Source organism: Lepidochelys kempii, chromosome 6, assembly GCF_965140265.1.
Source record: "Lepidochelys kempii isolate rLepKem1 chromosome 6, rLepKem1.hap2, whole genome shotgun sequence".
Lineage (NCBI taxonomy): Eukaryota > Metazoa > Chordata > Testudines > Cheloniidae > Lepidochelys > Lepidochelys kempii.
In genome coordinates this window covers 132,051,393-132,077,820 of record NC_133261.1, presented here as the reverse complement: position 1 = coordinate 132,077,820, position 26,428 = coordinate 132,051,393, and the positions used below count along the sequence as shown (strand labels likewise).

The 26,428-nt window shown below is 43.3% G+C and overlaps 2 protein-coding genes across 20 annotated transcripts in view; one reads left to right on the top strand and one right to left on the bottom strand.

The window, feature by feature from the left end:
- Positions 1-1,307: 1,307 nt before the first annotated feature.
- On the bottom strand, positions 1,308-24,155 carry KLHL28 (kelch like family member 28). 7 transcript variants are annotated; one of them, XM_073350283.1, is made up of 6 exons: positions 23,795-24,154; positions 17,443-17,548; positions 15,149-16,047; positions 10,699-11,142; positions 7,630-7,838; positions 1,308-6,912 (listed from the first exon to the last, which is right to left on the bottom strand). In XM_073350283.1, the coding sequence occupies exons 2-6, from the start codon at positions 17,482-17,484 to the stop codon at positions 6,749-6,751; spliced, it is 1,758 nt and encodes a 585-aa protein (XP_073206384.1). In that variant the 5' UTR covers positions 17,485-17,548; positions 23,795-24,154; the 3' UTR covers positions 1,308-6,748. The 7 variants fall into 7 exon arrangements, with proteins under 7 accessions (XP_073206384.1, XP_073206385.1, XP_073206386.1 ...); XM_073350284.1 differs by lacking the exon at positions 23,795-24,154 and adding an exon at positions 22,761-23,572; XM_073350285.1 differs by lacking the exon at positions 23,795-24,154 and adding an exon at positions 22,765-23,572.
- Positions 24,098-26,428, top strand: part of TOGARAM1 (TOG array regulator of axonemal microtubules 1) — an 85,376-nt gene continuing 83,045 nt past the window's right edge. For all 13 annotated transcript variants that reach the window (XR_012159626.1, XR_012159627.1, XR_012159628.1 and 10 more), the window contains exon 1: positions 24,098-26,084. Coding sequence is in view for 10 of the 13 variants with exons in the window: in XM_073350262.1 (XP_073206363.1) it covers positions 24,105-26,084 (1,980 nt within the window). In the remaining 3 variants the exon portion in view is untranslated. The remainder of the gene's footprint in view (positions 26,085-26,428) is intronic.

Sequence of the window (26,428 nt, the reverse complement as noted above, 5' to 3'; positions counted from 1 at the left end):
TCTTAAGCCCAATGTTGAGAACTTAGGCTGTGACAGTGCCATCTATTTTTTCACAATTTTGTTCACAAACTGTCATCAGATTAGGCCAGTTCTTGATACAGTGCTCAAAACAGTCCACTATGGAGTTCCTTCGCATGTCTTGTAGGAGAGTTAGCTTGGTTCCTCCCACTTTTTTCAGAGCAGCTGCTGCAAAGTGATTGTTACGAGAAGTATTTTGCAATTTCAACAACATTAGCTTTTATTTCTGGAACACTGAAGTCTTTGGCTAGGAGGTGCATCAAATGAGCACTGCAACCGTATGTTATTGGCTTGGGACTCTCTTCACTCTCTTCTAAATAATTTCTTCTCATCTTGGATACATTTGCAGCATTGTCTGTGACCAAGCTGCGTACTAAACATTTGAAATTTTTTTCAGTTTGTTATAGCTTTTACTGCTACTTCTTGTAAGTATTCTGCTGTGTGTGCATTTCCTGATGTAGCAATTGTTTCTGTAAGGAAGACATTCCTTTCTTCTGTTATCACACAAGCACACACAACAGCATCATTGTGAACATTGCTCCACCCACGAAGACTCAGGTTAACGACTTTATCCTCTAAACCCTTTGCACACTGCTCAGTTTCGCTTTCATACACTTTATCCAGCAATTTGCCTGCAACATCCACTCTGTTGGGTGGACCGTATCCTGGTCTTAATGACTGAACCATGTTAATAAAGTGTGGGTTCTCAATCATACAGAAAGGAGAGTTTGTTGCATAAACAAACTGGGCAATTTTTTCATCAGTTACCTCTTTTTGTAATCTGCTGGTTCTTATAACAAACTAAGGTTGTTTCTGGATGATGGAGATTTTTTTTTCTTCTTTTTGCTACAGGTGATATATACTGTCGCTATGTGACATACATGATGTGACTGAAACACTATCATTGGCAGATAACCCTGAAACTATAGAAAATGATGGTGATCTTGAAGGTGGATAGTCTTCAGAATCCTGTATGTTGAGGATGGATTCTCCTAAACAAAGTAAGCCAATGCAGTTATTTCATTATTACCATACTCCTCATTTAGTATTAATCATTGCATTCACTGACACACAGTACTACTTTAAAGGTTTCAGAGGAGCAGCTGTGTTAGTCTGTATCCGCAAAAAGGAGGACTTGTGGCACCATAGAGACTAAGCCATTTATCTGAGCATAAGTTTTTGTGAGCTACAGCTCGCTGTAGCTCATGAAAGCTTATGCTCAAATAAATTGGTTAGTCTCTAAGGTGCCACAAGTCCTCCTTTTCTTTTTACTTTAAAGGTGAAATTGTAAAAGGAAGCTCTGCCTATTTTGGCTGTTTATTTTTTTATCACAACTGCATCTAAAATGACAGTACTATAGAGTAACAACTATATTTTTTGCTCAAACATGAGAATTCAAGAATAGTCCAGAAGACAGGCAGTCCGTAAGAAAGAAGTATGAAATAAAAAAGTTTACCAACCTGAAAATCCTGCATGTTCAGATATGTTCCTTTCATCATCTTCAAGTACACAAATTTGCAGAGGGACGATAGGGTTGAAGTCTTATTTCTCACCTCTATATATTATTTATTTAAAAACATTTTTGCTGTTAACAAGCAAGTTATCTCTGGAGACACAAATCCACAGTTTGAGAACTGCAGAACTAAGCATCTCTGATGGTATCTTCTAGACTGAGCACTGAGTCCCATTGCATAGATAGAAAGATTAACCAAAATAGTCCATACAGAAGCCCCTGGAACCCCATAAAATTGGGTCCCTAATCCTTGAAACATTGGAACTCATTTACAAAACTTTAACCATTACATGAATATATTGTCTCATATTATAGAATTAGAATTTATAATCCCTATTCCATGAGATATCTTTGAGCGATAATGTATCTTAATTAAAACTAATTTTAGATAGGTTTTTTCCTCAAAAAAAGCATTTTATCAAAAAAATCAGATTGAAATAAAAAATCAATTTTTAAAAAAAAAAATCATTGATTTTTATCCACCCTGTCAGAGCATGAACTTTGCATCACAGAAAGCTTTATCAGGATACGTAAAGTTCTTCCTGAAATTAGGTTTCAGGTAGGAGTCTTCACGTCTGCAGCCTTGCTATGGAGCATAGGAGGGAAAACCCCTCTCCTGTACTTGTTGACACATTCACAGGTGGGTGTGTGCTTGCTGCACAGAACAGGAGTGGGGCTTACTCCTACGCACCTTGTGAAGTGTGTGGGACAGGGCATTACAATGGGACAAGACAAGCAGAGACTGTAGAATTTTTCTCTCTGATTAAAAAAACTTTCATATTTTAAAAATGTCAACTGAGCATGTTAACTGTAAGGTTTACACATACAAAGAACAATGCACAACTTTTTAACTCTGCTGCCTTGTGTGCATGTCTGGTTATTCACACGACATATCAAATATTGTCTTTTATGTGCATATGTACACACACAGAGATCAGAGTGTCATTTGAGTGAGTGATGCATATGTGTCAGGAGGGGTTACAGTTTTAAGACTATAGTATAAAAGCCCCCTCTGAAGTGGCTTTTGAGAAAGGACTCAAAAAGTAGCCCAGCAGACAAAGGTCAGGAAGCAGATTTCTGAAAATTATTCTCTCTCTCAGCTTAATCCATGACTGGGAACTGGGACCTCAGACCTAAATTAAGCCTCAAACCCCCTTAAGGGACCAAATCACATGGATGTCTTATTTAAAAGTAGGATTAAAGCCAGCGTGCATTTGCATTCACCATCCACCATCCAGCCAAAATGTAAAAATAAAATCCTTTTTCCCTCAGATTTATTTAGTAAACATTTCACATTAAATGAAATACTGTTACAACAAATTGTTACAGAGCATTATCACAACAGCAAACACACATTGAGAACACTATTAAGAACAAAATTGCAAGTTATTCAGCAGTTTTTTCTTGAACTCAAATGCCACTTATGTAAACAATAATGAAAACAAAATCCTGCTGCTAAAAAAGGTGTACACATAAAAACACTGTACACACACAGAATTACATTTCTCATCTGAAACTCACAACCAAATCACTCCTCACAAGTCAGAGTACAATACAGTACTCACTCTACAATGGTTCCAAATCCTGCTAAAAGTTAAAATTCTCCTTGGGTTTAAAGTACAGCACAGGACATAAGGCAAAATATAGGAATTATCATCCAGTTCTTTGAGTTTTAATTAAACATCAGGAATTTAAGGCAAACTTGGAAATTTTTGCATTGTTTCATATAAATAAATGAGGACTTACAGATGACAAATTCACAAAAGCAACACTTAACTACCTCCGTAAAACAGTTAGCTATTTGGAACATCAGAGATGTATATTGGACACATTTGTCCCCTCAGAGATTCAAACAGGATATTCCAAAATCAAAGCATTTCTAATAGCAATGACTGTCAGGAAACTTGCATATGGCATTTTATTAAGTTTCCTCTAAACATGTGAGTGAAAATCCAATGACTTATGCATATATAAACTCACACCTATTTCAAAGTGCTTCTAAAAAAAATAATTTTGAGTGATTAAGAAATAGAACTGGATGATAATTTAAAGTTGTATGACATCTTATTTGAAGGTCTTAACTTTTGGATTGCATGAAAGATGGTACAGGCTATAATAGGTTTATTTCTTTTAACTGCTAAACTGATTGTTGCATCAGATCTCCCTAAAATGGAGCACTTCGGTGAACAGCACAAGCAGCGCCCAAAACAGAAAATGAATATGCCATATTTATTAGTTTATGTGATCTCTAAACTTGATAGACGTACAGCATATGTGAGTATTCTGCATCTTACATTGATCCACTTCTATGAATATCCAATCTAAACAGATCTGCATCTAGAAACAGCAGGATTTTTCATTAACTATTACTTCCTCCATTCTTAACATCAAACCTGCATACTGAAACGTTACTTAGGTTAGTAGTACTCTAAATTTAGCAATAGGCTGCATTAACCTCAGCGTCATGTAAAGTGGTAAGTCTATTTAACATAAATTAATTTCACTATAGCCTAAATAAAGGGAATAAATGTACATTGCACTTGCAAAATGCTTTGAGATCACTAAACGAAAGGCGCTAGCTAAATATTGACAAACCATCACCATACCTGTTAGGTATGCACTGTTATCTTTTTATTGATGCCAGACCACTTATGTCTGTATCGTGTGCCACTTTCTACGCATGAACTTTGTTTACTAATGAATCAAATGAGACTTAAGTCTGTATTTTAAAAAGCTGCATTCATGGAGTACTCTTGTAATTAATCAAACTCCTAAAAAATTCAGTACATACTGAATTACAGAAAAAACTTGTAGCCACTTCAAGGCATAAACTCAAACAAACACTGTTTTGCAAACTAGGTTCTTGACCATTTTTATCTCCTTGTTTAGATGGGGGATAAGATACTCCTTAATTCACAAAAATGAATGGCATCGCTATGAACTTGTAACTGGAAAGCAAAACAGCATATGTAAACATTCAGCTTGGGTATTTACTTGAACAAAATGAAAAGGCAGCCTAGACAGCAGACTAACATGATTTTGGTTGTGACTTGTTCCTAAAATTGCTTTTCTCCGCACAAACTCTCCATGTACAACAATAGAGCTACCTGTCTTCTATCAACAGAAGAACTGGAATCATTCAATTATGCATTATTGCTATGTAACTAGAATAAGCAATAGGTCATTCAAATAAGCAGCATATAAAATGCTAAATTTGTCCATTGTATTTGCTTACAAATCCTGCTGAATTCTACCAAGTTAGTAAAGCATGAAGACTATTTGCAGGATTTCATAATTTGTGCAAACATTGGTAAAACATGATTTTTTATGGTTAAAAGACAGTTCTCTCATTGTTTAAATCCGAATGCTAGCTTATGGAAGAACAAGGAAAACTGCAGTTTGCCTGATTGCAATTAGTTTTACAGAAAAATAAATTTAAGTACATCCAGGACACCTTATTTTATGTACTTATAAATGGCTTTTTAAACAACTTTGTCTAACATTATTGCACTTTCAAGAATAATAGTATGTGGATTTTAAGAGCGAGGGGAAACATACATTGGATTATTATGTTAAAATTGGGAAGGGGGGGCGGGGGTGGATGGAAATAATCCCAGAAGCAGAAAAATGTATCAAGTACCAGAATTGGCAAGTATAAGTACAAATATTAGAACAGAATGCAAGATAAACGTGATTCCTTGTTTAAAACAGAAAGAAACATTTTGTAAAACATACTCTTGCAACCCAAAATAATATTTATTCAGTTATTTATTTTAAATAAATGGTCATCACATAACCACCTCAATTTTTTATTTATCCACCCAAAGCTTAACTAACTGTAGGGCCATCACTGAAGTAGACTTCTTCAGATTCTGGTTTATCAGAAGAAACAACCTTCAGGGTTCAGTTACAAAGATATGTGCATAGTATAAATAACCATGCCCAGTGCTTTTTATTCAATGTGATATTTTTAAAGGCAAAACTTGTCTAAAGAGGCAGAGATTCACTCTTCATCCAGTCCATATTTAGAAACTTTGTGAAAATAGGAATATTAAACTAGATCAATTGAAAAAAATAGAGTATGTTGTGTTATTACTGACATTTTTCATAGGCACAAATTAATAAAGCAGATAGAGAGAAACAAATACACTAGAGAACAATCAAAACAAATCATGCTTTATGCATACTGCACTAAATTGGTAACAGCCTTGTGGTAAATCCTACATTTAGCACCATTTTGATACCTGAACACTCTGTAAAAGCAGTCACACATTCTTAAAAAAATAAAAGTTACAAGGAAATATGAACACAAGTCTGCTAGGACCAAGGATGGGATGGACACATCTTTCTAAATATTTACACCTACGCTGTGAACTCTGCTGTGCTACTTAAGAAAACCAAGACATTGTTGATGAATTAACCATTTAAAATGGTCTTTGTATTATGATTACAAGCACATTGCAGACCAGGTAAGTAATTTCATCTGGCATTAGTCCGTCCACAACAAAAATATAGGGGAAGGTTAAAACAAGTCAGTTGATTGCAATTTGTTTTAATAGGTTCAAAATTATAATAAAAGGCATTAAACTTACCTTGCAAATGTATTAATTTAAATAGTCACCCATGATAATTATCCCCAGCCCAAAACACATTAAGCAGGTAACGAAGGAGTGTACAGGCAACATACTATGGCATTTATTATTTACAAACCTTGAGATTCAGAAACAAGGCAGCCCTTTAGTTACTATTCATAAAAAAGATCATGAAGCACTGGCATTTTCTCAAAATGAAGACACAGCCAGACAACTATTAACGAACAGCCCAGTCATACGACACACTCAAAGGCCTCTCATCCCTCGCACAGTAAACTGCATGTTTCATAGTAGGAAGAGGTAAAAGCTCTAAAAAGTGAAAGGATACACTAGGTTTTCTAACCCTATCCCAGGTATCCTAATGTTAAGATAACCACTTCATGCCAGTCACAGGATGCAGTCCATACCCTAGATTGGCAACAAGTTTCCATTTGTTTTGTTTTGTGTAATTAACAATAACCAAGGCCAATTTTTGAAAAGAAAAAAAAATCCAACTCTGTCAATCAAATATTCACCCCACTCCTCCAACTCCAGAAAATGCAGCTTATGGTCTCAATGAATTGGGCATCTTTTCAAGCGGAAAAAGTTCCATCTTCACATTAGGTCCATGAGTTCACACTTTTCATCAAAGTGCAGTCAAACCAAAATTGCATCGACAGTACATCATACCAGCAGAGTCCAGCCAAGTATCTGAGATAGGGTCATATTTCTGTACGGTGTTCAGATAGGATGACCCTGAGTGACCTCCAACTACATAAAGGTAGTTATCAATTACAGCTGCACCAACTCCTATTAAAGGGAAAAAGATGCAAAATTAATTAATTTTTGCTAAATAATATTTTTATTTTTAACCATCTAAAATGGTGTTTTTAAAAAAGGCTGCATGTGGGTGAAAAATCTTTGCCCCTTCAGATCTGTGTCTCCTTTCCTGAATCACCCTGCACCCTCCCTCAACACCTGACCCTCTTTTCCCAGTCAGACCAGGAGGAAGGGATATGCACTGCTGAAACTGAAATGCCTGTCCACAACCAGCTGCTTAGGATAGTTCTATTCCCATTTTTAGCCTCGTTCATAAAGATATTAAAAAATGACATTTTCTACATATCAGTAGTAGTTATTGTTTTTATATATCTTGGTCAAGATTCTGCCTTCCCTTGGTTGAAAAGTATCTGAGTCCCCAGATAGTCCACACTGACTTCAAACGGTCTACTTGTGAATAAGGTACTACTCAATGTGAGTAAAAGTAGTAGAATTGGGCCTTTTATTATAATTATATCAGGAAAATAAATGCTCTTGTAATGTATTCAAACAAAAGTTAAATCCAATATTTAGTCAGTCATTCTTTCACACGACATTACATTATTTCAGCGATCTTTAGTCTACGCAGGGAAAAGAGACAACACTCTGAAGGCCAGGTCCTGCATTCTTCTATAAAGTCAAATGGCAATTTTGTCTCTCAGGACACCAGGAAAACCTCGACATTCTCAGCATTTTACACATTCCTACCTGTTCTGGGTTCCTTCATAGGTCTACACACCGTCCACTGATTTTGATGTGGGTCATATCTCTCAATGCTTGACAAGTGAGACACCCCATTGTGTCCGCCCACTACAAAAATGAACCCCAGCATGACAGCAACACCAAAGTTTATCCTTTTGTCTGCCATTGAAGCTACTGTCTCCCAGGAGTCTTTACTTGGATCATAACGTTCCATGCTGCAGATACAAATAAACAACTTGTAAGTCTTGGGTTTAATGACATTTGTTTGCACCGAGTTTTATACCACAAGAGACTTATCTGCATTCATCAGGGATTCCTAGCTTGCTTCTGTCTACTAAAAAGTTTGCTCCATTATATAAGGCAACAAGAAAAAATGTTTAGGGTAATGGAAAAATTCTGCATTATAGCTTCTTTTCACCAAGGCTGGCACAAAGAAGCTCTGAAGCCAACATACTCAACAACAGAAGGATCAGCCCCTCTTAGGATCCTCCAGCAAAGAATTGGCATAACTGAAGATTCAGCCCACAATATTGCCAAAAACAATTTAAAAATATTCCCTCATGGCCAAACAATATAGTTCTGCCTGTACTCTGAGGTTATCAGATTACGGTCATAACCACAGGATACATTTTGACATGAAACAAGACAGAGTGCGGGGCTGAGGGTTCTTATGAAGGACAAGTGCAACTATAATTCAAGTAACCACCACCAGGTAATCTGAACATTTCACAACTCTGCAATGGAATTTAACCGAAAAGTCTACCAGGCTCAAGATTTCCCCATCTTGCCACAACACCATCTGAGACTGGAAGGGGGTGGGGGTGGGGATGGAAATGGGAAAGGAGTATTCGTCAAGAATGGCAACACAGGGGTTGGAACTGAACAGTAACGGAGGATGGGACATGTCCTCACTTCAGGGTAAATTTGAAAGTAACATGCAGCCCCACGAAACATACCTCTCCAGCACTGGAGCTGTACAGAAGACAGTAGTTACTACAGACATAAGAATGCAGCCATCCCGTACCAGATGTGCCGCGCCCGTGGCATGGGGGGGAAGGAAAGAGAGAGGAACAGGGAACCAGGAGTAGTAGTGCACTGAAGGCAAGGAGCTTATTTAAACATCAGCCAGCTTACTTGATCTTCCAGGGCTTGTATGAGCCTGATGACCATGTCATAAACAGGGTCCATAAATAGCGAAAAACAAAGCCACTCAATAAAAAGCTTTAAAAAAGGGAATCTAGAAATATCTGTCACAATTTCAGTAACACCACAACTGTGAGTGATACTAACAATTCCTTTGTGACAAAGGAAGAGCTGTTCAAGCTACGAATATAAGAGAAGAGTAAGACTATCATAACCGTTCAATATTGAGGTCTGTTCCTAGTGTTTTTTCCTTAAAATTTACATTGGTTTAATACTTAAATAAGTATACTTCACATTACTCCACCAATGAATGTAGTAGTCTCCTCCTCCGCCGCCCAACAACGTTTAACAGAACTCACCTCTAAGAAACTTATGCATGTCTCATTTGTTCATCAGCTGAACAGCACCTCCTTTGTCACAAACTAGGGGTCTGATCCTTTCGCCATTTAATTCAGTGCCAAGAACGTCAACAGCAGTAGAACCAAATGCCAGGTCAGCAATGCCCAACTAGTCTATTTATATATATAACATTCAATAATTTTAAATATTGGTAGTTCACAAATGGCCAGATTCTCCATCTTTTTGCTGATTATCCTGCTGTTTTAAGTGAGTCTTCTTTTGCTAGCTTGCATTTTGAAGAGAAATGCCCAGCTGTTCTGCTGCCATTGTTAATGAAGGAAAGTTTGTGTAAGCTGCATCGTATGGCCCTAATCCTGCAGCCAGATCACAGATTTCAAAAAATTTAAGACCAAAAGGGACCATTAGATCACAGAGTCTTGACCTCCTGCATAACACAAACCATTAAATTTCAACCAGACACCCCTAAATTGAGCCCAATGATGTTAGTCAAAAGGAGATTAAACTGTCATGTGCCACAGGCAGGGAACAGGGGACACTGAGGTGTCAACAATACTGTTGCAATGGTTGGGAACTGATTTGACAGGAGATGCCCAGCAGCAGGTGATCCCTGCTCCATGCTGTTGATGAAGGTAAAAAACCCCCAAGGTCCCTGGCAACATGACCTGGGGTAAAATTTATTCTTGAGCCCAAATCTGGTGATCAGTTAGAGCCTGAGCATATGAGTAAGACACGCCAGGCATCTAGAAAGAAGATTCTCTCTATCATATCAGAGGACTGATCCACCCAATCTGCTGTCCGGCCTCCAGTTGACCAATCTGATACTTCAGAGGAAGGCAAAACAAACCAACACACATCTGGTCAATTGTGCATCAGGAAAAAAAAAATCTTCCTGACCCTGCAGGTGACTGGCTGAAGCACGAAATTTGATTATAGTTAGCGTGTTAACACTGAACTACAAGTGTTATGAGCATGGTGAGGGCAATGCAGGCAATCCTGTTCTTCCGATGGCCCAGGAAATAAGGGAATATATACGGGGATTCATGGACAGAAGGGATCATGGACCAAGATCCATGTGGTGAGAAGCTGGAAACTGAATGGAGCACTGACGACTTCAATGGAACTCCTTATGGGTACAAGATTCCATCCATGGGGATCTGAATGCAGGACTAGGGCCTGTGACTATGTGTGGTTTTGTGCTCATCCCCTTTTACTGGAACTTTATTGTTAAACTAGTCTAAGGCTCCAGTTCAGCAAGATACTTAAGTACAAGCCTTTATATAGACTTACATTTTCATATTGTTAGCATCAGAACTTTAAGCATATTTTTCTCTTAAGATTTGTATAAAAGAAGAGCTGAGCTCTTAGCTAGAACACTTCAGTTGTATACTGAAAAAAGATTCCTCAAATGAATTCTCATGTTGATGCAACAGAACAATAACTAATGAGGCCCACCGTGGATTACCACTGATCTTGCTTAGAAACTTACAGATGGCTGCTGATCACAAGGTAAATATTATCACTGGTTTTCCAAGTTCACACTGTTTTCATCCGGCAGACCTCACGAGTACGTACCTGTCCATATGGGCAGGACCGTAGCCGCCGATGGCGTATATCATCCCATCCAAGACAGCCGCAGCAAAACAACTTCTTGTTTTACTCATTGGGGCCACTGGTTGCCATTCCTTAACCTTTGGAATGTATTTCTCCACTGACTGTAAATAAGACTGCCCATCATAGCCACCTAAGGCATACAGTTCTCCTGCTAGAACCACGACGCCAAGAGTACTTCGGCTCTCATTCATTCTTTCAAGAGATGTCCAGGTATTTGTATCAGGATCCCAGCATTCCACTGAACTTTCATGTTTTCGGTAATTGATGCCTTGACACATGTGGGTTGCAATCCCTCCTACAACATATATTTTCTGGTCCAGGACACATATTCCAAATTCATAGCGGGGAATGCTAAGAGGCGCCAGACCTATCCAGGAGTCTTTCTGGGGAAAATACATCTCAACACTGGAGAGGAAATAGAGAAATTGGATTAGGTGAACAGACTTTACTCTTTAAAGCTTTGCTAAGTCCCACCAAGTAGTATTTATTTGTTAAAGACTGAAATGTATGTTCTGTACCTGTGTACCTTCCAGTGGCTTTAATGGGAGTTGGATCAGGCCTTAAGTGATCCAGATCCAAGAATACGGAGTATTTCGCACTCATTGATTAATGTGTATGAGGGAGTTATTTGGTGAGGTAACTCTTCCTCTGTATATATACACAGGTAGGAAGAAAAAATTCCCAAAAGTCACCATGAAATATATTATCATAGAATCATAGAATATCAGGGTTGGAAGGGACCTCAGGAGGTCATCCAGTCCAACCCCCTGCCCAGAGCAGGACCAATCCCCAATGTTTGCCCCAGATCCCAAATGGCCCCCTCAAGAATTGAACTCACAACCCTGGGTTTAGCAGGCCAATGCTCAAACCGCTGAGCTATCCCTCCCCCCCGAATCACTGTATGGTCACCAAGACCAGAAATCTGCTGGCAATTGGTGTTAAAGTTGCCATGGGAAATCCAGCTTCAACAGTCTCTGGGACAGCTTCAGACCCCAAATGAGACTTCAGTGATCACAGCTGGATTTTTCCTAGACCTTTATTTCTTTGACAGTTACAGAGTCCAGCAACCTCAGTCTTCTCCGAAGGGTTCAAGGCAGATGCTGATAAAGATACAACAGCAAATATTACAACTCTGCTGTCCTGCAGGAGAAAGCATTCCATGTTGCAGAGTGGTGTGGCCCATTTTCAACTAGCTGCTTGTGGAGCAGATATCTGCATTTGCTCTTCCCCCAGCTACCTTTCACCTTGAATTTATTAGAAAAGTTAAAACAAATAAATAGAGAAACAAATAGCTCTTTATGTCCAGATGGATTGTTTAAACTCAGGGACTTCAGTTTAGTCAATTACAGTAGGGAAGAGGAAAAGCTCCTTATTCCACTCATTTGCTAAAGGCTTGAGGACAGCTGAAAGCAATGGATTTCCGACAAAAATATTGGGAAGGGATAGTCTTACAGTCAGTACTTCACTGTGGGAGTTTGCAGAAGAACAGCTCCAGAGAGAAATATCAGAAAAGTACACTATTTGATTTAATAGAAAGCCACAAAGTCTCAATTAAAATACCTCTGATCCTTAAATCTGAGGAACTGACAATTTCCCACCCCTGACTGTCTTCTGTGCCAATAGTGGTTTTCAATCAATCACTTCAGGAAAGCTATGTTTTCAGATCAAATTTGGGAAAGTTAAGAAATACAGTTGTATCTACAGTAAATCATATGTAGATTTACAGATTATATATCAAGAAAAAATAATTACCTCAAAAATTAAAAACTTAAAATGACATGCTAAACTTTTCTTTAAGTCATGTAATTGTAGGAGTTTGGTTTCAAGTTATTTAACAGGATACTAACCGAGCCTTTCTACTCTAAGAGATGGTCTGAATTGTGACAGATATTACAACCCCATCCAGTAACTTTAAGTGCCATTGTATTAAATTTATAAATGATTTATGTATGATTGCATTCTACTCCATGGGGGAGGGTTACCAGAGCTCATACAGGAAATAAAAACAGTGTGTGTGTGTGTGGGGGGGTGATTAAGGCCAGTCACTAAGACTAAACAATTCTAGAGAGGTTTGCATATGCTGGTTGAAACTGAGTTTTCCAAAGACAAGACAAAGAAGGGGCTTTTGGTATAAAAGGATGACCTGGAACTGAGCTACAGGACCTTCTCTCTGATCCAGAAAATGGACAGGACCTCCTGACCAAGGGCCCCAATCCTTGAGGAAGGGCTGGAAAGACTTTGGCCTACTAGAGATCCCAGAAGACTGAAGAGTAACCTCTGGTAATATTTTAGCACGCATATCAGAATTCTGATTGTTTTTATGTTTTCTCTGTAATGCTTTTACCTTAAGAATACACATGTTTTGCACAGAGTGAGCTGTGCAGTAACTGACAACACACTGTTCATAGCCCTGGGAAAGAAAGCAAAGCACAGACCAGCCTTTGGGCAGACTGGCTTGCTGGGATATCACAGCGTGGGCAGGGAGCTGTGCAGCCTTAAAACCCCAGTCAGGAATGACAGTGACATGGATCTCCACTAAAGACAGGTGACAGTTGGGAGCTGGAAACCATATGTGGGTATCCTCAAGGGACCATGGAGGGGGAATACAGGTGCAGTTACCAAGAAACTGTGACATGAATACTCTATCAGTCAACAGTATAATAAGGCTTAATGTTTAGTGTTAAAGATACACTATGAACCACAAAACAAAACACCACATTACATTTGTCTGAAAATGTTATAAGCCAGTGGTTCTCAAAGCCAGTCCGCTGCTTCTTCAGGGAAAGCCCCTGGCACGTCCCTTGGCCCGCGCTGCTTCCTGCAGCCCCCATTGGCCTGGAGCAGCAAACCGCGGCCAGTGGGAGCCGCGATCGGCCGAACCTGCGGACGCAGTAGGTAAACAAACCGATCCGGCCCGCCAGGGGCTTTCCCTGAAGAAGCAGTGGACCGGCTTTGAGAACCACTGTTATAAGCAACCCCGAACAATACCAGAACTGGAAAACACCCCAAAAGAAGTCATGTTTCTCTCTCTCTCTTTTTTTTTTTAAATACAGTTTGCTTTCGGCACCTGACACAACTCAGAGATGTATACAGAATATGACCACTGGGGTCTATTCATAACAAAGGACCAGTGCAAGCTCTCAATTACCCTGTCTCTAAAGTGGTGAGAAATTACATTTGTCTCCCTCCTCAGGTAAGGATATGAGCCCTTGTTCAAAAGAAAGACTGTGTAGTGTACATAATCAATCATTTACAAGTGAGCCTTATCACATCTGGCTTCTCCTAGGCCATGGGGGTGACAGCAGCTGTTACTATTAGTGCTGCATCATCTTCTCCTCCCTCTTCCAAGCATTCACTCTCATCCAATTCTAGCTCTGTGCTTTGGAGCATGTTCAGTGCAGATAGAACGTTATATTGTAGCAACATGCTTCTAATAAGCTATACTTCAGAGGCTAACATTGATCCTAAATCTTGTTGGATTTTCATGGGGACAGCAAAAGGCACATTTCTGGCCCCCACATCATCCCACTGCCAAATTTCAAGTTCTTATTCCAAACATTTGAGGGACTACAGCTCTTAGATTATCCAACCATTTATCTGAATTTAGCAAACCTAATTTCCCTCCCCCCCACACCATCTCATTCTTAGAAAAAACAGAACTGTTTTTGCTAATGCACACGAAGTTTGGAAAATTTCAGATGAAGTGGTTTTAAGCAACTGAAAACAGAGGATTATAAGTATAAAGCAACTTTAACTAAAGGTGTAGCCATACTACTTACAATCAAGGATTCAAAGCACTAAAAATGTAATTTAAAAAGTTATACCATCTCAAACATCATTTGAAAAATAAGAGAGTTAGCAGTCCCAATGATACATCCTGGTTAACTACGAGGTCTGTTTTATCAATAAGGTTTTGTGGGGCACACATCTATGATACCTAAGCTACATTTTTTACTATTTGGCAGTCTAGAATGGTGATTGGGGAGAGTAACAAAAATCGTATACACAGTAAAAACATGAAAGGGTACCAAGGCAAAAACAGAGTGAAAATAACTGTACGGTTAACAAATTTCATATTTAAATACAAGCACCCCAAATGATCTACTAAGGCTTTGCAATATTTTACATTGCAGAAAAGTTCTCAGCACAAATAAAGAACATGTATCAAGGAAGATCATATATAAAAATAAAGAGCACAGTATGCTCAACCCTGTTTCTCTGACATTTTTTAAATTTGATTTTTAGTCATTTGGGTGCTCATGAAAGGAGCTGATACACTGACAACCTCAAGACTGAAGCCCTTTAATTACAAAGTAAACAGTTACAACCCAAAGACTGTCTCAACCCTGACCTGGAGGACATGTTAATGCATGGCTTCTTAACACCACTTAGTGTCACCAATACTCCTTACCTTTCCAAACAAGCAAACAGTCCAGCTTTTCCTCCTACAGCACAAAGTACTTTGGGAGCACACCGTGGTCGTGTCATCAACACAGTCTGATGGGAAAGTCTATGCTCAGGCATAAAGTGGTATTTCAGAGCTTCATTCAGCAGATGTTTACAAGTATGGTCATCACGAATAAGATGGTTTGCCTCATACAACCTAGTAAGAAACTTAACGCTCAGCAGTGGTAACCGGACACAGTGTAGCAGCTGTGCTAAGTACTTCTGTCGCTCTTGCACATCGTACTTGATCCAAGACTCCAGTGCATAAAAAACCGTCTCTTCTGTGACAACATTCAAACAGTCATTTGAAACAATTTCATCTAATTCAGCATGTGTAAGCTCAAAAAATTCTTCAGTCTGACAAACATCTTCAAAATTCTGACAAATGTATTTGTTCGCAGCCAAGTAGAGGTCATGGCAGCCATACGTCTCTGCGAAACGAGAAATCCCAATGCAATTGCCAGGGTCTAGCTGGCTTTCAAGAAATGTGCAACACTCCTTTAGTACAAGTTTGATCTGAAGAAGATTTGCAGCTGGAAGAAGTGACTCTACAGTGTCCTGCGAGATGAATACAGTCCCTGTGTATGCATATTCCACTATAGCCTGCAGTGCTGCCTCGTCAATGCACTGGAACTCTACCTCGGAGTTCTCTTTCTTTGAAAGATTTCCAGTGAACATGGCTTTGAAATACGGGCTGATGCTAGCAAGTACCACTTTGTGTGCATGGATCTTGACATCGCCAACTCTAAGGATAATGTCACACAGCTCGTGATGTTGGCGAAGGAGGTTCAAACCCTGCAGAAGCTGTTCAGAATGTAAGTGGGTTAAGTTGGCAAGCATGTAGGTTGGAGACGACTGGTCCATCTGTGACGAACAAAATTTTAAATATGTTACTCAGCCTTTTATTTTAAAGGGTTTCATTATCCATTTTACTTAAGCCTCTTAAATCATTAAACAGACAACATTTAAAAAAAATCAAATTTATTTTTCATCTTTAGTGAATACAGTAGAACCTCAGAGTTATGATCACCTCAAGAATGGAGGTTGTTCATAACTTGGAAATGTTCATAACTTTGAAGAAAACATTATGGTTTACAACTGAACATTGTCTTAATATAGCTTTGAAACTTTACTATGCAGAAGAAAAATGCTGCTCTCTCTTTATTTTTTAGTAGTTTATGTTTAACACAATACTAGACTACATTTGCTTTTTTTTTTTTTGGTCTCTGCTGCTGCCTGACTGTGCACTTCTGGTTCCAAATGAGGTGTGTGGTTGATTGGTCAGTTCATAGCTCTGAGGTCCTACTGTACTGAGCAAACCTTGTGAAGAGGAAACAATTACTACACATGTCCTTGGAGGAAAGCAGGTGCCATGAACTCTTCAAAATTTAATATTCTGCAAGGAGGTTCAATATCTTCCTCCTCCTTTCCCAGGAGCATTTGGGAGGATTCATTATTTAATATTTCGAACATGCTTTGAAAAGTTCTCAAACATTACTAAATTAAATTATTGTAGTTTTAGAAAAGAACGGGAGTGCTTATTCCAGAATCTCTTATTTCAAAATCATTTCTAACAAACAATTATAAGGGGCCATTCTGCCTACAAAACTATTTTTCTTATTGTGACAGACTGACAATATCTTAAACAAACCTTATAGAATTAAGATAAACTTTACTGAATTAAATTAAACCTTATTGAATTAGGATTAATACCTCTGAGGTACTGTGTATTAAAAATGCAATTGTGTGTTATTTTGGCATTGTACATACCTTCTCTAGAAGGGAGAGGGGATGCTAATGTACTTCCTCTGTTATCAACCACTTGAAGCCACCACCTTGGAGAGGCTCACATATATTAGTTCAGATTGGATTCTCCTGGGACCAAAGGCCAAAGAAACGGGTTTTGAATAATTAGCCTAATTTTAAACTGGCTCATGGGCTTTCTTCCTGAACCAACAAATGGATGGGACCCCGGTCTACAAAGAACCTCAATCCTTAGCGTAGCGTTGAAAGGACTGGGTGCTTTTTCTGAGCTGAAGTTGTAATGAATTTGTAACCACAAGACATCCCCCCTTGGGTGGGAGGTTGGAGGACTGCTCCTGCCAGAATCCATGTTAGGATGTCTGTAAGCTTATTAGCATGTGTGTAGATTCTTTTATTGTTTGTCATATGTTTTCTTGGTAGTGCCTTTTACCTTAAGAATAAAGAAGGCTTGCATAGGAAGTGCTTTGTGGTACCTTATAACTGTAGCAAATGTACCTGTGTTAACCGTCTCTGAATAGGAAGTAAGCAGGTGTCCATCAGCAGCCTGTCTGTGCTGGGGATAACACGGTGTAGGCAGGGAACCGCTCAGCCTGGCAAAACCCTGGTCAGAAGGTAAAGAGACACGTTTCCACAGAGAAAGGCAATGGCTGGGGAGTTGGAAGCCTGAGAGTGGATGTCCAGGCTGAACCGTTGAAGGGGAAATACAGCTGCAGTTGCACTGAACTGTGACATTTATTATTTATTAAATAAATATAACACCCCTAGACTCTATCTTGAGTATAATTCTGCTTGTTGTTTTTCATAAACCACAGAAGTAATTCTTTTGTTTACTTTTGTATCGCAACCAGAATTATTAAATTTGTGGTGGGGAAAAAGTGTCAGGCTGCTAAAAACTGAGGTAACGGAATTTCCTTCTCAGATAATGATTTGACAGATTCTACCCTTTTAGGCTACATCCAGATGTGCTTTACCAGTCTAGGAATACAAGCACTATCTACCAGCAAAGTGCTCCTAGTGAGGATGCAACTATACAAGCTTTATACCAGTATAATAAAACCACCCCCTAGAAATGAAAGAAACTGGTAAAAGTGCACATATCCTGGCACAGCTGCATGCATGCTAAGGGCTTCTGGTTGCACAAGCTAGGTCAGTCAGGAATCACACATCTTTGTACCCCTGACCAATACAGCTCTTCGGGCAGAAACCTGTAGTGCAGACCTAGCCCTGCAGTCTGAAAGCCCACTGAAATAATGGGTTGTGAGGCAAAATTTGGCCAAATCATTTTAAATTCTGATTTCGCCATCATTATCCACTTATTCATGCACAGCTGCTCCCAGCATCAGCCATAGGGGTTATGCACAGAGGAAAGAACAGACTTCTAAACCTATATATTGTGCATAAGAAAGGATGATGAATCAACTAGAAGGAAACATTTTAAATTGTAAACTTTTCAAGCATTCCATTAACGTGTCCCCATTGTTATACTACACATTTTCACCTCTTGCTTGTTCAGCTTGTTTAAATACAATGGCAGAGACAGATCCGCTCTTGTTCATGACCCCAGATAAAATACATATGAACCTTGTGCCCATCAGATTTCTGAATTTTAAATAAATCAGCTTTTCATTTCTTAAACTGACTACAATGCATTATCATTTTACTTCTTGTAAACTGGTACTAAAAAGTAAGGACTTGTGGTCACTGGCAAGTTTCTCTTCACCACTTTTATAACTCCCTGACACCTAATTTGCACAGCAGAGCACCGATGAAGTGCTGAATCTGGAGGGAGACAATTATCTGACAATGTTTAAATATAGAACATAGCAGTCGCTAGCAAAGAGGTGAAGAATTACAACCAAAGTAAAAACAATTTTGTGCAGGAAAATACACAAGTTTACCCCTTTCCTATTATAATATTGTATAAAGTTTTTAAGAAAACCCTTCATCACAATTCTCTGAAAACAAGATTGTGACAACTGGTCACTGAATTTGCAGTATTCACAAGCTTAGTGATGCAATCTAGCAGCTAAAACCCCTGCTTTTCTTTTTACTTCCTTTAGTTAAGTGTATTTGTTTACAGAGATTATATTTCTTTGCCTCACTTCCTAATTTTACTCTACAAGTATACAGAATCCAACAGACACACGAAGCTAACAACATCCTGAAAGACTATGGCTAGAGAACCAGAATCATTAGTGTGATACGGAATAAGTCCCAGATCCTGCAAAAATGTGTGCACGTAACTTTGCGTGCGAGCCGTCCCACAGAATTAAATGTGACTACTCACATTTGTGTTTACCACACATAACAAAACCAGTGATCTTCAAATAAACAACAATGCAGATTCTGTGCGCATCTTTACTTAGTTTGTTAGCCATGAAGTCAGAACAAGGTACAAACAGGGCTTTTGCCACGAGCTCCGCTCCAAAGCCCTGGGTACAAAAACAACAAGGAGTCCGGTGGCACCTTAAAGACTAACAGATTTATCTGGGCATACGCTTTCGTGGGCTAGAACCCACTTGCATCCCACAAAAGCTTATGCCCAAATAAATCTGTTAGTCTTTAAGGTGCCACCGGACTCCTTGTTATTTTTGTGGATACAGACTAACACAGCTACCCCCGCTACTTGAGAACAAGGTAAATTCACTAGTCAGAGAAATGTGCCTATTCAAATAATTTGCACTTAGCAAAGCGTGGTAGTGTTCCTATAAAACACTTAGATGAACTGTTGAGTCCTAGTCACTTCTAATAACATAAAATTAAAATGGAAGTACAATAAATACCAACAGAATTATTGTTAGGAATGTCATGATTATCTTGGAAAAGTTATATTAAATTTGCTTGACCTATAAATTATCCCCTTTTCACAAACAATATTATATAATGACCCCCATTATCTATATGCAATTTTCTTTACATGGGAATAATAGGAAGTAAGGACCTGGAATAAGCACTTGAGCCAAGGGAGCTTTGAAATGCCTCCCCCAAATCCTCATTTGTACCATAAAACCCTAGAATCACAGCACATGACCATCAAGGCCTTCTCCCGTCCAGGAGAGGCTTGTTCCCTACTGGCACATTCAAGAGCTTCACCAAGTTTAATTTTAAATTTCTTAAGCAACCACAAGTTGTGTGTCAAATTACAATGAAAAAAAAATTAGTGGGGGAAGCAAAAGTGGATGGGAATCTGGGAGGCAGTGACCATGAGTTGGTTGAGTTCAGGATCCTGACGCAGGGAACAAAGGTAAGCAGCAGGATACGGACCCTGGACTTCAGGAAAGCAGACTTCGACTCCCTCAGGGAACGGATGGCCAGGATCCCCTGGGGGACTAACTTGAAGGGGAAAGGAGTCCAGGAGAGCTGGCTGTATTTCAAGGAATCCCTGTTGAGGTTACAGGGACAAACCATCCCGATGAGTCGAAAGAATAGTAAATATGGCAGGCGACCAACTTGGCTTAATGGTGAAATCCTAGCGGATCTTAAACATAAAAAAGAAGCTTACAAGAAGTGGAAGGTTGGACATATGACCAGGGAAGAGTATAAAAATATTGCTCAGGCATGTAGGAATGTTATCAGGAGGGCCAAATCGCACCTGGAGCTGCAGCTAGCCAGAGATGTCAAGAGTAACAAGAAGGGTTTCTTCAGGTATGTTGGCAACAAGAAGAAAGCCAAGGAATGTGTGGGCCCCTTACTGAATGAGGGAGGCAACCTAGTGACAGAGGATGTGGAAAAAGCTAATGTACTCAATGCTTTTTTTGCCTCTGTTTTCACTAACAAGGTCAGCTCCCAGACTGCTGCGCTGGGCATCACAAAATGCGGAAGAGATGGCCAGCCCTCTGTGGAGATAGAGGCGGTTAGGGACTATTTAGAAAAGCTGGACGTGCACAAGTCCATGGGGCCGGACGAGTTGCATCCGAGAGTGCTGAAGGAATTGGCGGCTGTGATTGCAGAGCCACTGGCCATTATCTTTGAAAACTCGTGGCGAACCGGGGAAGTCCCGGATGACTGGAAAAAGGCTAATGTAGTGCCAATCTTTAAAAAAGGGAAGAAGGAAGATCCTGGGAACTACAGGCCAGTCAGCCTCACCTCAGTCCCTGGAAAAATCATGGAGCAGGTCCTCAAAGAATCAATCCTGAAGCACTTGCATGAGAGGAAAGTGATCAGGAACAGCCAGCATGGATTCACCAAGGGAAGGTCATGCCTGACTAATCTAATTGCCTTTTATGATGAGATTACTGGTTCTGTGGATGAAGGGAAAGCAGTGGATGTATTGTTTCTTGACTTTAGCAAAGCTTTTGACACGGTCTCCCATAGTATTCTTGTCAGCAAGTTAAGGAAGTATGGGCTGGATGAATGCACCATAAGGTGGGTAGAAAGCTGGCTAAATTGTCGGGCTCAACGGGTAGTGATCAATGGCTCCATGTCTAGTTGGCAGCCGGTATCAAGTGGAGTGCCCCAGGGGTCGGTCCTGGGGCCGGTTTTATTCAATATCTTCATAAATGATCTGGAGGATGGTGTGGATTGCACTCTCAGCAAATTTGCGGATGATACTAAACTGGGAGGAGTGGTAGATACGCTGGAGGGGAGGGATAGGCTACAGAAGGACCTAGACCAATTGGAAGATTGGGCCAAAAGGAATCTGATGAGGTTCAATAAGGATAAGTGCAGGGTCCTGCACTTAGGACGGAAGAACCCAATGCACAGCTACAGACTAGGGACCGAATGGCTAGGCAGCAGTTCTGCAGAAAAGGACCTAGGGGTGACAGTGGACGAGAAGCTGGATATGAGTCAGCAGTGTGCCCTTGTTGCCAAGAAGGCCAATGGCATTTTGGGATGTATAAGTAGGGGCATAGCGAGCAGATCGAGGGACGTGATCGTTCCCCTCTATTCGACATTGGTGAGGCCTCATCTGGAGTACTGTGTCCAGTTTTGGGCCCCACACTTCAAGAAGGATGTGGATAAATTGGAGAGAGTCCAGCGAAGGGCAACAAAAATGATTAGGGGACTGGAACACATGAGTTATGAGGAGAGGCTGAGGGAGCTGGGATTGTTTAGCCTGCAGAAGAGAAGAATGAGGGGGGATTTGATAGCTGCTTTCAACTACCTGAAAGGGGGTTCCAAAGAGGATGGCTCTAGACTGTTCTCAATGGTAGCAGATGACAGAACGAGGAGTAATGGTCTCAAGTTGCAGTGGGGGAGGTTTAGATTGGATATTAGGAAAAACTTTTTCACTAAGAGGGTGGTGAAACACTGGAATGCGTTACCTAGGGAGGTGGTAGAATCTCCTTCCTTAGAGGTTTTTAAGGTCAGGCTTGACAAAGCCCTGGCTGGGATGATTTAACTGGGAATTGGTCCTGCTTTGAGCAGGGGGTTGGACTAGATGACCTTCTGGGGTCCCTTCCAACCCTGATATTCTATGATTCTATGATTCTATGATTCTAATATAGAAAAGGGAATATGCAACAAATAAGCCACCATTTCAGACAAGTTTACTGCTGAAGAAATTAACAGGCTGGGTTAGCCTCTTATTTAACTCTCTCCAGAGGCACAGCTTTGGAAAATATGCTAGAAGGACACACGTGGCCTTTGGGTACCACTGTCAATACAGAGATATTATTTGTATTGTAATCTCCTCAAACTATGGATTAGTTGAGACCTGACAGGCCTGTTCCATTTCTAGGTTCTATGAACAAATCATAGGACACTAAAGACAGAACTACGTTTGTCCCCTCCAGACTGGATTACTGAATATTCTCTACTTAGGGCTATTCTTAAAGACAACTCTGAAAATTCAATTATAACAGAAGGCCTACCTACTTGGTGAAGTGTACTTGTTTTGCCACCTCCGGATTGCTTCCCCATCTACTTTTGGGTAGAATACAAAATGCTGGGTTTGGTCTAAAAAGCCTCACTGGTAACGTGGCAATTTTCCCATGGAACATGTTTCATCAGAAAACACCGATTCATCAAAATGTTCCATGAGAACGAGACAATTTTGACAAAAAGGTTTTCAATGGAATCCTGCCTCATTTTCCGCCAGCTCACCCTCCTGGCTCCTTGGGAGCAGGGGCTCCCACCAACCCTGGCTCCCAGCAGTCTGCCAGGTGCCTTGCCCCAGAACTGGGGGTCCCAGCCTGGCCGGCCGCCGCAACTCCGGGGGGCTGGGGGAACCTTGGAAACGTTTCAAGCAAGTCAAACTGAAGCACCGTTTTGACTTGTCTCAATAAAGTTTCAGCCTTTCCATTCTGCAGGAAGTTTCATTTATTTTGGAATGTCCCACGGCAAGGGAATTTGGTTTGGGACCCGGGATCTAGCTTTGGTTTATAGGTTGCCTTCCTACTACCCATCACCTCGGTGTCTTCTGGGAGCCGAGGCAGGGCCGCCCGCGCTCCGCAGGTCTGCAAACCGGAGGACCGGCGCGGGGCGCGCTCGGCGGGCAGCGCCTGCCCGGGACCCCGGCTCGCTCGGGCGCGCCCCCGAGGGCGGCGGCGTCAGGCTGAGGCCCAGCGGCACGAGGCGCTGCGAAGCTGGGGCGGCCCAGAGGCTCGGGGGACGGTCCCTGACCCGAGGGGGCGACAGGGGCGCGCCCGGGACGGGAGAGGGGCGCCGCGGCACGGCCCGAAGCCGGGGGGCTCCCGCGGGCCGGAGCCGCGTACCGGCTGGCTCCTCTCCGGGAGCGGCCCCGCGCCCGCGTGGCGAGCTGGTCTCCCGGAGCCGCTCGGGGCCGGCGGGCGGGCGGGGGGGGGGCCGCAGCCCGGCTCGGCCACCGGGGGGCGCTGTTCGCCGCACACGGGGCTCTCCCTCCCCGGGCCGGGGGCCGCTCCGCCGCAGGCTCGGCTCGGCTCACCTGAGTCATGAGGGCGGCAGAGGCCGGGACGAGACCGAAGCCCGCGGCGGCGGCAGCAGCAGTAGGCCCCGTCGCCTCCTGTCAGACACCAACACACAGCGGCCTTGCGTCACTTCCGGGCACCCAAACCCACGGCTCCGGAGCTTTGCCTTCCCAACGGCCATTTCGGTACAGCCGCCATCTTGTGGGTCACATGACACTAGCCCGCCGCCCCACCCTCGAGCTCCCGGAGCCTACAAATCCCATAGTGCTCTACGCTGCCCTTTCCGGCAACAAGCAGCGTCGAGACGTGCTTTGGGACGGTCACGTGATGCCCTCCCCTGGCGGGCGGCCATTTTGCCACGCGCTCTGGGGATGGGGGGCGACGCGTTGGTTCCGTCCGCTCCGCCCACTCCACCTGCGGCCGCGCTTGGTTGAGGCCGCGCAGGCGCAAGGCGGCCCCTGGAGACCGCGATGTTTTCCTCTCAGGCCGGTTCCAGCCGCTGCCCGGGGACGCCGCCGCCGCCGCCCCATGGCCGCGGCCCTCGCCCTTCCCCCGCAGGCGGGCAGCATGGAGGCCAGTGAGCGCGGGGCCGGCGGGGACACGCGCGCGCCCCAGGGCCGGGGCTCGCCGGCCGAGCGGGAGCGGGAGCGGGAGGCCGCCCTGCTGCAGCAGCTGCTCCGCCGCCGCGGCCCCGAGCCCGGCCCGGCCCTGTCGGCGGCCGGCGGCGAGGAGGGGCCGGGGCCGGCGCCGGGCGAGCGGCCGCTGGCCGAGCTGGTGCGCGGCCTGCGCGGGGAGAGCCCGGCGCTGCGCGGGGAGGCGCTGCGGGGCCTGCGCCGCCGCCTCGCCCGCCCGGGGCCCGGCGCCCAGGCGCTGCGGGCGCTGGTGGAGCACGGGCTGGAGAGCGCCGAGCCGGCGCTGCGCACCGCCACCGCCCTGCTGCTGCCCGCGCTGCTCGGGCCGCCGCTGCCCCGCGGCCTGGACCTGGGCGACCTCACCCTCAGCCTGGCCCGCAAGCTGGGCGCGCCGGCCCGGCCCGGGGGCGGCCCGGGCGAGGAGGCGGCCGCCGCCTTCAGCAGCCTCCGGCAGCTGGGCGAGACGCTGGGGCCCGAGCGCTTCCACGGCTACCTGGGCCGCCTGCCCTCCGCCCTGCGCGGCCACTACAGCCGGCTGCTGGAGGCCCGGCTCGGCGAGGACCTGTGCGGCGGCGGGGACACCGCGGGGGCCCGGCCCGCGGAGCAGGATCCCCTGAGCGCCCACCTCGAGTTCGGGCTGATCCCTCGGGAGCTGCACGGCCGCCTGCTGGACCAGGAGGATTACAAGAACCGCACCCAGGCCGTGGAGGAGCTCAAGCAGGTGCTGACAGATGCCGCCTCCGCCAGCCTGGCCTCCACGCCCGCCCCCAGCCTGCTGGGGCTCATCAGCTTCCTCTACACCCTTCTGGACGACTCCAATTTCAAGGTGGTACATGGCACCTTGGAGGTGCTGCACCTGCTGGCCCTGCGCCTGGGCGAGCGGGTTCAGGCCTACCTGGGACCCCTTGTGTCGGCCGCTGCCAAGGTGCTGGGTGACAACAAGCTGGCCATCCGGCAGGAGTACAGTCAGCTCTTCTGGTGCTTGATGAAGGCTGTGGGTCCCCAAGAGGTATTGTGCCTGCTACTGCAGCCAGAGCATCTTCAGCACAAGAACTCCAAGGTCAGGGAGGAGGTGGTGAACATCTGCATCGGATCCCTGCTCACATACCCTAGTGAGGACTTTGACTTGCCCAAGCTGGCGTTTGGGTTAGCACCAGCCCTGGTGGACAGTAAGCGGCGGGTCCGCCATGCTGCCCTGGAGGCCTTTGCGGTGTTGGCCTCTTCCATGGGCTCAGGCAAAACCAGTCTCCTCTTTAAGGCTGTGGATGCTGTTGAATTGCAGGACAACGGGGACGGGGTGATGCACGCTGTACAGGCCAGGCTGGCCAGGAAAACCTTGCCTAAGTTAACAGACCAGGGGTTTGTGGAGTATGCTGTGCCCATGCCATCCTCTGCCCATGGCAGGGGGGTCCATCTGCCCCATGGAGCAGACACAGATTGGTTGCTGGCAGGCAACAGGACTCAGAGTGCACACAGTTACTGTGGGGATCATACAAGGGATGCTACCCAAAACTATGGCTCTCACAGCCCCTATACTGATCAAGGGATATGTCCCAGAAGGGTTTTAAGTGCAGGTAAAGGAAAAAACAAACTGCCTTGGGAAAATGAGCGAGCTGGAGGCACAGGAGGAGGCTGTTCAGGAAACCAGACACCCTTTACAAAGGGCATAGAACAGGTATGTACACTACTTCACTTAACACTTTTTTCCTAAAGGCCCTTCCATACAACGATCTCAGAGCTCTTTGTAAACATTTAATGAAAGAAGTTGAATGTTTTGATCTAGGTGATATTGCTTCTGTGTCAGATAAGGAAGCTGACATGCAGAAGCCAAGTGAATTGCCAAAGTCAAGTACGGTCTATGGTAGAGTTAGGAATAGTAAAAAACAGATTTCCTGTCATTAAAAACCAATTGTTTTTTTCCTCAAGAGGAAACTGGTCGGTTTCCTTCTAAGTGCAAAAGCTTTTCACATATAAATTGAAAAGGGAACATGACTGTTACAGTGCAAAATAAACTGCTTT

Excerpts from the sequence above, each read along its gene's own strand:
- KLHL28 (XM_073350283.1), bottom strand. The coding sequence starts at position 17,484 with ATGGACACCTGCTTACTTCCTATTCAGAGACGGTTAACACAG. Across the intron at positions 16,048-17,442 it reads TTCAGAGACGGTTAACACAG|ATGGACCAGTCGTCTCCAAC; the intron begins GTACATTTGCTA and ends TGTTCGTCACAG. Across the intron at positions 7,839-10,698 it reads GGTCCTGCCCATATGGACAG|CATGGAACGTTATGATCCAA; the intron begins GTACGTACTCGT and ends TTGTATCTGCAG.